The sequence below is a fragment of the Erythrolamprus reginae genome, chromosome Z, assembly GCF_031021105.1.
Source record: "Erythrolamprus reginae isolate rEryReg1 chromosome Z, rEryReg1.hap1, whole genome shotgun sequence".
Classification (NCBI taxonomy): Eukaryota; Metazoa; Chordata; class Lepidosauria; order Squamata; family Dipsadidae; genus Erythrolamprus; species Erythrolamprus reginae.
Window position 1 is genome coordinate 27,560,328 of NC_091963.1, and position 13,764 is coordinate 27,574,091.

Here is a 13,764-nt window from a genome sequence, read left to right on the forward strand (position 1 = left end):
AATAGAGAGATGGAAGGATGTGGGCATCCCAACACAGGGATGGAAAAGCCACCTGGGAGGCAAGAGTGAACCGAGAAGCCTCCGTTCCTCCTCCTCAGCCCCTCAAACAATCCTTTCCCAATTGCTTTGTCCCATTGGGAACAGGCTAAATTTCACTGTGCTACATCCTGGCCGGGAGGTGGTGAATCCCAACACAGGAAGCTCTGCCGGAAAAGCCATCCAAGAGGTGAGAGGGAGCCAAGACACTGCAGTGTCACATTTTGGCTCTGTGTCATCATGGGTTCCAGGAGGAGGAGGGTACCCTGTCTCCCCTATTGGGAAACTAAATTTCACTGTGCTGCTGATCAAGACAGCAACAGCAAATGCAGTGCGACAAAGGAGGAACGCTGTTGCTTTTTAGTCCCACAAACAGGACAGAGCTAGGCTGAGGTGATCTCCACAGGGGAGAAAGAGGGGAAGGTGGAAGAGAAAGAGAGGGGGGGGAGGGAGGGAAAGAGAAAGAACGAAGGTGGGGAGGGAGAGAAAGTGAGGAAGGGGGGAGAGGGGAAGAAAAAGGGAGGGGGAGGGAAGAAAAAGAGAAAGAGGGAGGAAGGAGAAAATAGAAAGAGATGGAGAGGGAGGAAAAGAAAGGGAAGAATGGTGGCTTGGTGGGTTTGGCTTGGTGGGGGATTATGTGATTGAGTGGGTGTGTCCAACTCAATGTCATAGCAAGCACACCCAGTCAGTCACCTGACCAGCCCACCAAGCCACACCCACAGGTAGGGGAAAAGGCTGAATTTCACCCTGCTTGGTATGTTATAATCATATCTTAGGCAAGGAAATAGCTGGGTGTCCTCGCAGGCAATCACTTTGTCTCAGCTTTAGGAAAAAAAGCCTTGGCAATCCACTTCAAAAATGTGCAAGAAAGCTGAATGGGCAATTAAATGTAAATATAGTTATAAAGTGTTCTTAGTACATAGATTACTGATGTCCTTTTTGTGCCCTTGAAATTCACAATTCCATTCAAATAAAAGCTTCTGATCTTCGTAAAAAGCAGGCCAGGGATTGGAGACCCCTATAATACATCACAGCTCATTGTGGTTTATTATAGGGGTTTCCAATCCCTGGTCCATGCACTGGCACTGGTCAATGGCGTGCCAAAAACCGGGTTGTGCAAACAAGCAAAGCCTCATTTGCAAGATGCAGGCAGCAGGCAAAACCATGCCCCCTCTGGTCTGCAAAGAAACTCATTCCTATGAAGTGATCCCTGATGCCCAAAACTTTAAGGGCACTAGTTTATTACATCTTTTTAGTTCAATTTTGCATGATTTGATAGGAATGTTTCTTGATTTGAAAAGGAATGAAGTTTGATTATTTTTACTTTAAAAATATATACAGAATAGAATAGAATATAATTTTTAATTGGTTAAGTATGATTGGCATTTGTCAAGGCATTTGTCTTTTGTGCATATGCATAAAAGAAAATATACATTTGTCAAGAATCAAAGGGTACAACACTTAATGATTGTCCTAGGGGTCAAATAAACAATCAAGAAACAATCAATATTAATAAAAATCTTAAGGATACAAGCAACAAGTTACAGTCATACAGTGATAAGTGGGAGAAGATTGGTGATAGGAATTATAATAATAGTGCAGACTTAGTAAATAATTTGACAGTATTGAGTTAATTATTTGTTTAGCAGAGTGATGGTGTTTTAAAAAAAATGTTCTTGTGTTTAGTTTCTTGGTGTGCGGTTCTCAATAGCGACGTTTTGAGGTTAGGAGTTGAAACAGTTTATGTCCAGATTGCGAGGGGTCAGTAAACATTTTCCCCACCCTCTTTTTGACTCGTGCAGTATACAGGTCCTCAACAGAAGGCAGGTTGGCACCAATTGTTTTTTCTGCAGTTCTGATTATCCTCTGAAGTCTGTGTCGGTCTTGTTGGGTTGCAGAACCAAACCAGGCAGTTATAGAGGTGCAGATGACAGACTCAATGATTCCTCTGTAGAACTGTATCAGCAGCTCCTTGGGCAGTTTGAGCTTCCTAAGTTGGAGCAGAAAGAACATTCTTTGTTGTGCTTTTTTGATGACTTTTTTTATGTTAGGTGACCATTTTAGGCCTTGAGATATAATAGAACCTAGAAATTTGAAGGTCTCTACTGTTGATACTTTATTGTCTAGTATTGTAAGAAAGAGATGGTAGGATGGGAGGGTTTCTCCTAAAGTCTACCCCCATTTCTATGGTTTTGAGTGTGTTCAATTCCAGATTGTTCCTGTTGCACCATGAGGCTAGTTGTTCAACCTCTTGTCTCTATATGGTATTACCATTGTTTCGAATGAGACCAATCACTATTGTATCATCTGCAAACTTCAGTAGTTTGGATTGTTTGAGGTGCAGTCATTGGTATATAGATAGAAGAGAAGTAATGAGAGTACACAGCCTTGGGGTGGGGTAGGGGTTATGCTAATTGTGGTATCTAATGTGATTTTGCCTAGATTCACCTGCTGCTTCATGTTTGTTAGGAAACTTGTGATCCAGTTATAAGTTGTGTTCAGGTACCGCAAGCTGATTTAGTTTAGTTAGAAGAATGTTGAATGAAAGTCTACAAAGTCTACAAAGAGGACCCTTGCATAGCTCTTTGGAGATTCAAGATGTTGTAGGATGTAGTGCAGAGTCATCAACAGCATCATCTGTCGATCTATTTGCTCAGTATGCAAATTGCACAGTGTCTAACAGTGGGTCCGTGATGGTTTTCATATATATAAATTTAAATAAAATATATATTTTATATAAAGTAACATTTTTCTAGGTGTAATATGTTTAAAGATAAATTCTTCATACTTCAGATTAGCATTCCTCAGATCAACCAAAGGGGCAGACATTGCCTCTAAGCCCTAGAATGCCCAGGTCTATTTTCAAATGACACAGAATTAAATGTGTTTCGGTGGGTGTGGATAGTTGAGTTTGGAAGTGCTCAGACAAAGATACCACACACCCACAGTATTCCAGTTTTTTTAAAAGAATTAAACTATTAAATACATAGTATTTGGAAAATAGTTCAAGAAATATACAGCCTATCGTATCACTATTTTTCCTCCTTTTAGGATGGTTTTGCAAAAATTGTTCAAAGAGAGGGTGTGAAAGCACTGTGGAGTGGATTACCACCCTCACTGTAAGTATAATTTTTTTTATTTTTTATTCCTTTGACTAATCTGTCACATTAAAATCAAACCTGAATAAAATAAATAGTTAAAATGAGTTATGAAACTGTCAATGCTGTTTAAGATTGACAGCAAAATTAATAACAAAATAATTGAAAAGTAATTTAATTAATGTCTTTTCTATTACTGCCAACAGTTGCCTTAAGATACAAAGCTAAGTTACATAGGAATGTGTATTCTAATTAAGCAAATTATGTACATGTCTTGGGCTATATTAATTGGTGCAATTTTTTATATGTTACTACCCTGTTTCCCCAATAGTAAGACACCCCCGATTGTAAGACGTATCGGGGGTTTCAGGGGGGTCGGCTAATATAAGCCGTACCCCGAAAGTAAGACATATGTCTTACTTTCGGGGAAACACGGGGGTATTGCCGGGGGGGAGCCCGATGACCGCCTCTTCCCCGGCTTGGCAAAGCGAAGGACGGCGCTGGTCCGAAGCGAGCCGAGCGGGCGGCGGCTTGCAGCGAAGGCGCTCGTCCCAGCAACCGAGTCCTGCCGAGGCTCGGCTGCAAGCGGCCAGCGAGGCCGACCAGCTCCGAGGCGAGCGGCCGGAGCTGCGCCCTCCTTCGCCCGCCTCCTTTCCGGCAGGCAGGTGGGGCTGCCCAACTGCGCAGAGCGGCTCCTCCCCTCCAGACACACGCTTCCCCGACACGCGTCTGTGGCTCCACGCGTGCACGCCGCTTGGAGCCCTGAGGTTGAACTTGGAAAAGGGCTCACGAGGCTCCTGTCCCGCGGCTGCCCTTCTGGACTCTGGGGAGATGCCTTCGGGAACGCGACCCTTTCAATTTTTTTCCAATGTAAGACATACCCTCAAAGTAAGACGTAGCGGGGCTTTTGGGGGTAAAAAGAAAGTAAGACACTGTCTTACTTTCGGGGAAACACGGTATATATACTATGTTACCAGAGCTTACAAAACTTTCGCTAGACCCATCCTCAAATACAGCTCATCGGTTTGGAACTCCTACCGCATCTCAGTTATTAACACCCTCGAAAATGTCCAAAGATACTTCACCAGAAGAGCTTTCCACTCGAAACAGAATACTCTACGAAACTAGACTTACAATCCTGGGTCTAGAAAGCTTAGAACTATGACGTCTTAAACATGATCTAAATATTGCCCACAAGATCATATGTTGCAACGTCCTGCCTGTCAATGACTACTTCAGCTTCAACCACAACAACAAAAGAGCACGCAACAGATTCAAACTTAATATTAACCATTCCAAACGTGACTGTAAAAAATACGACTTTAGTAATCAAGTTGTCGAGGCGTGGAACTCATTACTGGACTACGTGGTGTCATCCCCTAACCCCCAACATTTTACCCTTAGACTATCCACAATTGACCTCTCCAGATTCCTAAGAGGTCAGTAAGGGGCATGCTTAAGTGCACTAGTGTGCCTTCCGTCCCCTGTCCTATTGTCTCTCCTATATCTCATATATCTTTTCTTCTATTCCTATACCCTTTCTCTATTCTTTCATTGATATATTTTATTCCGATACACTTGGCATCCATGAATCTGTCTAATCCTGCCTTGAAGCTATCACGACCTCTTCTGGAAGTGAATTCCATAAACCAACGACCCTCTGAGTGAAGATATATTTCCCTTGATTTGTCCTCACTTTCTTACCTATGAGCTTTAGGGAGTGCCCCCTTGTCCTAATATTGTGTGATAGAGAAAAGAATTCTTCTCTATCCACCTTTTCTATCCCATGCATGATTTTATACACATCAATCAAGTCACCCCTTAAACGCCGTCGTTCAAGGCTGAAGAGACCAAGGCGTTGCAACCTGGTTTCATAAGGGAGATGCTCCATTCCCTTGATCATTCTTGTTGCCTTTTTTTGCACCTTTTCCAGTTCCATTATATCCTTCTTGAGATGCAATGACCAGAACTGTACACAGTACAGTGTGGTCTCACCATTGATTTGTACAGAGGCATTACAACACTTACCGACTTATTTTCGATTCTCTTCCTAATCATTCTAAGCATGGAATTTGCTTTTCTTACCGTTTATTACTTTTTCATTATGTATATATTAATCTCTATCATTAATGTACATGATTCTCCTATACTGGGTAATAAAGCATACAGTCATTCCTGTGTTTTGCTTACCGTACTTCCTCTCCAGAGTTGATAATAATTATACCATCGTTTGTTTTCCATACTGTATTGTGGGGCACATATTAATAAAGAAACCAAAGCTGTTGGCCTTTAGACTTCTTTGCTTTAAAGTGTTTACTAACTCAGTAGATGGAAACTGTTCTCTAACATGTTTATATAAATTGTTAAAGAGAAAACAGCATGTCTAAATATTTTACTCAGCACAGGAAATATCCCTGAAGGTCCTATGATCTGTATGTGAGTGTTAGTATCCTGACGTGCAATATAACATGTGTCTTGTTCTGTGAACTATGGCCAAAGACCAACTTTAAAATGCTTATATTTTAGCTAGAAGTTTGACAATTATTTGAGTAAAACTGAAATGATTAAGAAACTAATTAAGTTATATTTCAATTTTAGAGCAGTTTCAGTTCCAACTACAGTAATTTATTTTACCAGCTATGATCATCTACGTGATGCCCTCATTTATAAATTAGGAGATAATGACTACATTCCACTTATTGCAGGAGCCGTAGCCAGATGTGAGTTTACTAATTTATAGTTTATAGTTAACAGTTTACTGTAACAAAACTTATATTAAAAATTAACCATTATGACTCAGTTAGGAAATACCTATAGTACGAATGGTTCATCCTTCTATTCTGAATTCCTCTTTCTTTGCCTTGTCTAACCGAACACTGATTAAACTTAAGTCTTAATGATGATCATGGTAATGTAAAAGCTAAACATAGCATATATGCAAAATTTGTCCTATTTCATGGCCTAAAGTGACCAGTTCCATGGAGGATGATTTTATCACAGAACAGAGGTGTGATTTTGACGACTGCCGGGATCCTGTGCATGGATAAATAGGCTTTTGCTTGCTTGCATGGCTGTCCACGGCATTATGATTGGGGACTGCCAGCCTAGAGCATTATTAACTAGCAGGCGATAGAATATTGATAGCTCTTTTTAAAAGACCAGTTTCCATTGTACAGTCAAATTATACAGTTGTCATTGCAACATACCAATTATGAATTGTATTTACTAATTCAGGCATTTTCTTGTTTAAAGCACATTTCATATATAATTGGGAAGAAAGTCTCTCAAATATGCATTTCAGTTTCCCACAATAGCTGTCATAAACTTTATTTGAAGGAGGGATTTTCATTTATTTGTAGTCCTAGGTTACAATTCTAATTCAGACTGGAATTTCCATCACTAAAATAGTCATTAAGGAAAAGATCAGATAACCCTACAATTTAGTCGAATTTTTGTTTGTAAAGCTGGGAACCTCCTGTTTTTCTCCTGCATAACTGTCTCTCCTTCAACTCTTCCCTCCCCCATTTCTGCTCCTTTGGCCACCTTACATTCCACTGCGTTATACCTCCCTCCACAATCCAGGCACATAGGCTCTTTTGGTCTGGAGCTTGCCTCCACTTCTCACTGGAGGCTGGAGGCTGAAGACTCCATTCAATAAAGGAAGTTGAGGGATAAGGACTTCCTGAAGGTGTAATTCATATTCTGCAGGTTGCATTTTGAAAAATAGCACTTCCAACGGAAGAACAAGGGCTTCCCAAATGTGAAGTGTGTGTTCTACAACTCATTTGAAGCATTCCTCAGGAGCTGGCCTATGGGCTTCCGTGCGGGTTGAAGACAAGCCCAGTGCCAATAGAATTTTATCTGTCTGGATCCTGCAATATGTGGAGGAGTGTAAGGTGACCAAAAGCGATATTTTTATGGAAATGAGATATTTTGATAATGACTAAAGTTTTCCTTAACAATTAATTAGGGATACCGTAATTGTTTGCTGTGCTGTCTAGAGCAAAATTAATACTAACTCTACTAAGTTATTTACAATTATACCTGACTCGTATGTGATATAAAATGTCTCCCAGGACTATACAGAGTGTGTTACAAAAGTAATGCACATTTTAAAAAAAAGTAATTTATTGAACAGATTTGCACAAATACTTAAAATTCTTCAAAGTACTGTCCTTGGGTCTCTACACATTTTTTCCAGTGATTCTGCCATGATCGGTATATGCCCTGGAAGGCGTCTTTGGGGACCTCTCACAAGGTCTTTGTCATGGCTGATTGGATCTCTTCTACAGATGAAAAATGGGTTCCTTTCAGGGCTGCCTTAATCCGAGGGAACAAAAAAAGTCTGCTGGTGCGACTTCAGGACTATAGGGAGGGTGAGGCAGCATTGGCACCTGGTGTTTGGTCAGGAACTCACGGACTCATAGTACGTTGTAGCAAGGCGCATTGTCGTGATGGAGTTGCCAGGTAGCGGAGATGTCTTTTCTCATCCTGATGACCCATTTTCGGAGTCTTTCCAGCACGTAGTAGGCAGTGTTAACTATCTGTCCTTGAGGAACAAACTCCTTATGTGTTATGTTTGGGCCTGGGCCAGCCGTTGCTCCCACAGATGGGAGAGACGCGGCACACACTGAATGCGAAAGCCTTGCTGACAGCCAGGAAGATGTGGCAGCCAGCCAGGAAGACGTGGCAGACAGCCAGGAGGACGAGGCCACTGGTACGCAGGATTCAGCAGACAGCCCAGGGGATTTGGCATACAGTCCCTCAGACAGTCTTTCGTCTCTGGATTCTTCTGCAGATCAATATATTGATCTGCGCAGCAGAAGAGCTATGCAGAGAAGGGATCGACTGAAGGAGTATTACAAGTCATCATAGTAGCACCTGGGCTGGGTGTGGTTCTTATACTGAGGGCTGGGTGTGGTTTCCTTAATGAGGGCTAAAGGTATAAAAGGGAACAGAGGCCCAAGGCAAACTGTGGCTGTTTATCTGTGTTATTTGTGGTTCCTGCTCTGAAGTTTCTGTTCCGTGCCGTTGGAGTTTTCAACCCAGCTTTTTCAGACAAGTGGGAGGTGAAAACTCTGTGACTTGCTGTTTGCTTCAAAGATTCAAACGGACTGCTGAAACATCTTTGCTCATTCCAGGTTGTCTTTGTTTGTTTTTTCCTGTGTTTTTGTATGCGGCTGAAGTAAGCCTTGTACTATCATTGTTTTTGGACACTAAGAACTGTTTTGAGTAACCCTTTTTTGTTTATTTAATACAAGTTTGCTGATTAGCAGAGCACGTGTGTGTTTGATTTCTTTTCCTTGGACTATTACGCATTGCCTGAGCCAGTCAGGCAGAACATTATGGACCACTCCTTTACTGTCGAAAAAGACAGTGAACATTGTTTTCACTCTTGATTTGCTCATTCTTGCCTTTTCAGGCTTTGGGGAGTGATCGGTGTGCCACTCATAACTTTGGCATTTTGTTTCTGGGTCGTATTCAAAAACCCAGGTTTCATCACCAGTGATGACGTTGTCCAAATAATCAGGTTCAATTTCTATACATTGCAAAAGTTCACTTGAAATTTCTGCTTGGTTGGTCTTTTGGTCGTCTGACAACACCTTGGGCACGAGCTTGGCGCACACTTTCCTCATCACTAAATCTTCAGTAACAATGCGAAACACAGCAGTAGACGACAAGTTCAGTTCATTGGCAACCATCTTGATACTCAATCGACGGTCAGAGTCCAACAATTGTCGAACACGAGCCACATTGTTGTCGGGTTTGCTGGTTGATGGCCGCCCAGAGCGTTGTTCGTCGTGAACCTCTTCCCAACCCTCCTTAAAGGCTTTTAATCATCTTGATACTCGAAACTTGTGAGTAGGACAGAGCAGAGTCCCTGTAAGCCTCATGAATCATTTTGTTAGTCTCCTCGAGAGATTTTTCAGTTTAGCACAAAACGTAATGCATTACATTGCTTGATCGTGGATTCCGTTTTTTTCGTGACACTGTCGGTGCGCAGTTGTTTACAATAACTGATGTCCTGCTGCTTCCACAGCTTGGAGAGCACTGAGACCGGTTTCGCGGCAAAGCTTAGTGTCCCCCCACCTACTCCAAGTGCTTTGATCCCACTCCGACCAATAGGAGCGGCGCGGGAAATTCAATTGCATTACTTTTGGAACAGACTCTGTATGTAATCCATGTTGGAGCCTATAAGCAAATGATGATTGAACAGAGTTGTTAAGGATCCCCATGGAATGAAGAATCTTTATTTTCATCTTCCTAAGATTCTGCTACGATAGCTCTATAAAGGAGATGCAGTAATCTGAAGCTTAGTAATCAAGGAGGTGAAGAGAAGCCTCATAGCCATTCGCTGACTTTGGGGCTATAAATCTGATGAGTAGGGTACCAGGTGCAGCCCATCATGCAAAGTAAAATGAGGACAAATTGCAAGAGGAATATAGAATTATCTATAAAATTAAAAATAAAAGATACAGTGTTCCTTCGATTTTTGCGGGTTTGAACTTCGCGAATAGCCTATACCACGGTTTTTCAAAAAATATTAATTAAAAAATACTTAACGGGTTTTTCTATATTTCCTGCCCGATGACATCATACATCATCGCCAAACTAATAATTTTTGCAAATAAATAACAAAAAAATAATTATTGTTAATAAATAGTTATGTTTATAAATATTAGTATCACTAAGTGTCTTATTCAATGATGAGTACCAGTAATAATGGTGAGTAAATGGTTGTTAAGGGAATGGGAAATGGTAATTTAGGGGGTTAAAGTGTTAAGGGAAGGCTTGTGATACTGTCCATAGCCCAAAATAGTGTATTTACTTCCGCATCTCTACTTCGCGGAAATTCGACTTTCGCGGGCAGTCTCAGAACGCATCCCCCATGAAAATCGAGGGAACACTGTACTTAGAAAAAAAAAAACCCTGTATGACACTGTTCCTTTGACTATGATTTCTTACTAATTGAAATCTTAAATATAGTAGTTAGCTACTTAGGCTCAATTCACAAAGTTTTCAAGCGAGGGAGCTAGCCTTTTAATTTTATCTGCTGATAAAATTAAAGTATTCCTTGTGTTACAAGGGCAGTTGAAACAGGATTGCTATCCCAAAGTGATGCAGATATTGTCATATGGCTTAGTGGCAATATTTCAGAAGTCCCAAGTGACAATGTAAGTCTAAGACATATGGCTTGTTAAGCAGAAAATGGCAGATTTCCAGGTCAGGGACATGAAGATACCACAGCAAATGGCGAGCCTTGGGAGGAACAGCGCCAACTACATTTCATTCTCATCACAATAAATCTGGGTTAATGAAGCACTCACTGAATTTAGAATCAATCTGTACAATAACAATGTGAGAATCTTGAGTTGTTTACATGAAAATTGAATTAATAATTTATTAAATGTATATGATACTTAACAATTCTGGGATGAATTATAGTATTAAATCAATAGCTATCCACACGCTTATTGTGTAGTAAAATGGGTAATGTATAAAAATAGTAGATAGGCGAAGCAAATACCTTGCAGAAAAAAAGTTTGTAAATGTTGAGCACTTTGTTTCTTTCTGTCTCAATTTAGTATGTTCTGCTACTGTAATAAGTCCAATTGAAATGATTAGAACAAGAATACAGTCTGGACGATTGACTTACACACAAGTGCTTGATCGCATCAGTACAGGTGTGACTCAAGATGGCTGGCTTTCACTCTGGAAAGGATGGGGTCCCACTATCCTTAGAGATGTGCCATTCTCAGGTATGACTGCTTTCTGAAATATCGTATATATTTTTATGTGTGCTGGCTCCTACAAGCTCTCTCTTCTACTGAAAATTCTGGTTCACAAAATATAAGTTTTAAATATTTAGTTGTGATTTACAAGTATAAAATATATACTTATCATAAGTACACAAGTCATCTTTCAAGTTTACTTACCTCAGTTAATAGAATACAACTCTATTTTGATAATGTTTTAGATGGTGATTTAGGCTTTATACCAGCATTTTTTTCTTCAGAAATTAACCAAATTATCTTGCCCTTTAGTGTTTGACAGAATTCAGTACTACAGCCATAGCTATCCCTAACCATTATTAAAACAAAGAAGAGTTAAACTTTTCAGTAGTTCACAAAGTACTGGACATTGACAGATGCTAATATTTCTATTATTATTTGAAATTATCTGGAATTAAAATAATACTCAGGTGTAAAAACTTTTTATGCTACTGTTTGTAATTGGATTCACACATCATCTTAAGTGTGGTTTTCTAACTATGCTTTATTACATAAATCACAGCAGGTTACATTCACACATTATATTCAACCAAAATTAAAATTAAATAAACTGTTTTATGTGTTAGCATAGTTATCTGAACCTTATTTGTATTGATGTTCATGCTTCAAAGAAACTTCATCCCCAACCCAATTAGGTAAATCATAAATACCCTGTTTCCCCGATAGTAAGACACCCCCGATTGTAAGACGTATCGGGGGTTTCAGGGGGGTCGGCTAATATAAGCCGTACCCCGAAAGTAAGACATACGTCTTACTTTCGGGGAAACACGGGGGTATTGCCGCCTCCCTCTCATCTAGCTGGACCTGGAGAGCGAGAAGACGGCGAGGGCGAGGAAGGCGCTTGGGAGCGGCGCGGCGGGGAAAGCAGCAGGGGCGGGGGCCGCCTCCCTCCTTCCTTCCTTCCCAGCTGGCAGCGCACTTCGGGCCTCGCCGGCCGACCGGATCCCTCCCCATCTGTCTATGTCTTTTTCTGACTCCAGCGCACACCGTTTTTTCCAATATAAGACATACCCCGAAAGTAAGACATAGTGGGGCTTTTGGGGATAAAAAGAAAGTAAGACACTGTCTTACTTTCGGGGAAACACGGTAGCAATAGCACTTAGACTGATACACTGCTTAGCATGCTCCTCTCTAACAGTTTAGAATCAGAATATTGCCCCCAGCAATCTGGGTACTCATTTTACCTTCCGCCCTTTATTATTATTATTATTATTATTATTATTATTATTATTATTAATTAGATTTGTATGCTTCCCCTCTCCAAAGACTTGGGGCGGCTCACAACAATAAAAACAGTACAAACCCAATAATTAAAACAGTATAAAACCCCTTAATGTAAAAAACAATCATACGTCTCATACAAACCATACATAAAACGGAAACGGCCCAGGGGAATCAATTTCCCCATGCCTGACGACAGACTTGGGTTTTAAGGAGTTTACGAAAGGCAAGGAGGGTGGGGGCAATCCTAATCTCCATGGGGAGTTGATTCCAGAGAGTTGGGGCCGCCACAGAGCAGCTCTTCCCCTGGGTCCCACCAGACGACATTGTTTCGTTGACGGGACCTGGAGAAGGCCAACTCTAAGGGACCTAACCGGTCGCTGGGATTCGTGCGGCAGAAGGCGGTCCCGGAGATAATCTGGTCCAATGCCATGAAGGGCTTTATAGGTCATAACCAACACTTTGAATTGTGACCAGAAACTGATCGGCAACCAATGCAGACTGCGGAGTGTTGGTGTAACATGGGCATACCTGGGGAAGCCCATGATTGCTCTCGCAGCTGCATTCTGCCTTCTTACCTTCATGCTAATAGCTGCATTCTTACCTTCATGTTGACTTTCATTGTTATATACAGGCTATTGTTTGGGGGTCTGAAGGTGGCTGCCTTCAGGGTAGCATGGGGTAGAACCTTACCGGCCATTGGAGGGCCATTTGTTGGAATATTTACTTAGACACAATGCTTCTCAAATACTGGGGTGTGACCCCAGGGAATATGTAGGGTCCCTTTCAATTGATTCTCCTAACTGAAAACAAGTTCTACTGAATTCTGTGGAACTTGCTCCCAGGTAAGTGGGTGGTGCAGCCTTCCCCAGCTAATAGTTTGCTTGGAGCTTATAATAAATAATATAATAAATATTCACACTAAAATTCTAGTGGGGTCCAGATCGGAGAGTTGGGGATGTGTGCAAAATGCTTACTTTTTCCTGGGGGGGGGGGGGAGCGTAACAGAAAATAATTGAGAAACACTGACTTAGAGCAATAAAGGACTCCCTAGAGGCCTGCCTGTCTTTGACAACCTGAATCATAACAAGATGAAAGACCAAGTTAGCCTTGAGTCGTTCAGGATCAAATTCTTTGCAGTGGAATACAGAATTAGCCTGCAAGACTGCATTCTAACCACTAACTCACCATGATGCCTGCTCAAATAGGCAACCAATGATAGCTTTCTTAATGGATAAAAGATATTAGACAGACAGAAGGATAGACAGACTGATAACGTATGTCAAGATGCAACATATTTCTCTTCGTGAATGTGTAATGATTTGATCTATTTGATTATATCTGATATGGTACTGGTATAACCATTTGCTTGGTAACCATTTGAAGGTATGATGGCATTGAATGAATAGTACTTATGCTTAGTTATTGAAGTTATGAATATTGAAGCATCCCTGCAGCCACATGGTCAAAATTCACAGACTTGACAGCCTGCCCACATTTACATTGCAAGTGCACTTAACTGCCCATTAGCACGTACTGTATCTCTCCTACCACTATCACCTTTGCCAGTATTATACCATTCCTGCTGCCCCCAGCTGACCATCATTGCTGATAAG

General features: G+C 41.1%; 1 protein-coding gene across 1 annotated transcript in view; it reads left to right on the forward strand.

The window, feature by feature from the left end:
- SLC25A40 (solute carrier family 25 member 40) overlaps nucleotides 1–13,764 on the forward strand; it is a 32,275-nt gene that overhangs the window by 4,527 nt on the left and 13,984 nt on the right. The window contains exons 5-7 of the mRNA XM_070767005.1: nucleotides 3,088–3,155; nucleotides 5,733–5,854; nucleotides 10,721–10,894. Coding sequence (XP_070623106.1) covers nucleotides 3,088–3,155; nucleotides 5,733–5,854; nucleotides 10,721–10,894 — 364 coding nt within the window. The remainder of the gene's footprint in view (nucleotides 1–3,087; nucleotides 3,156–5,732; nucleotides 5,855–10,720; nucleotides 10,895–13,764) is intronic.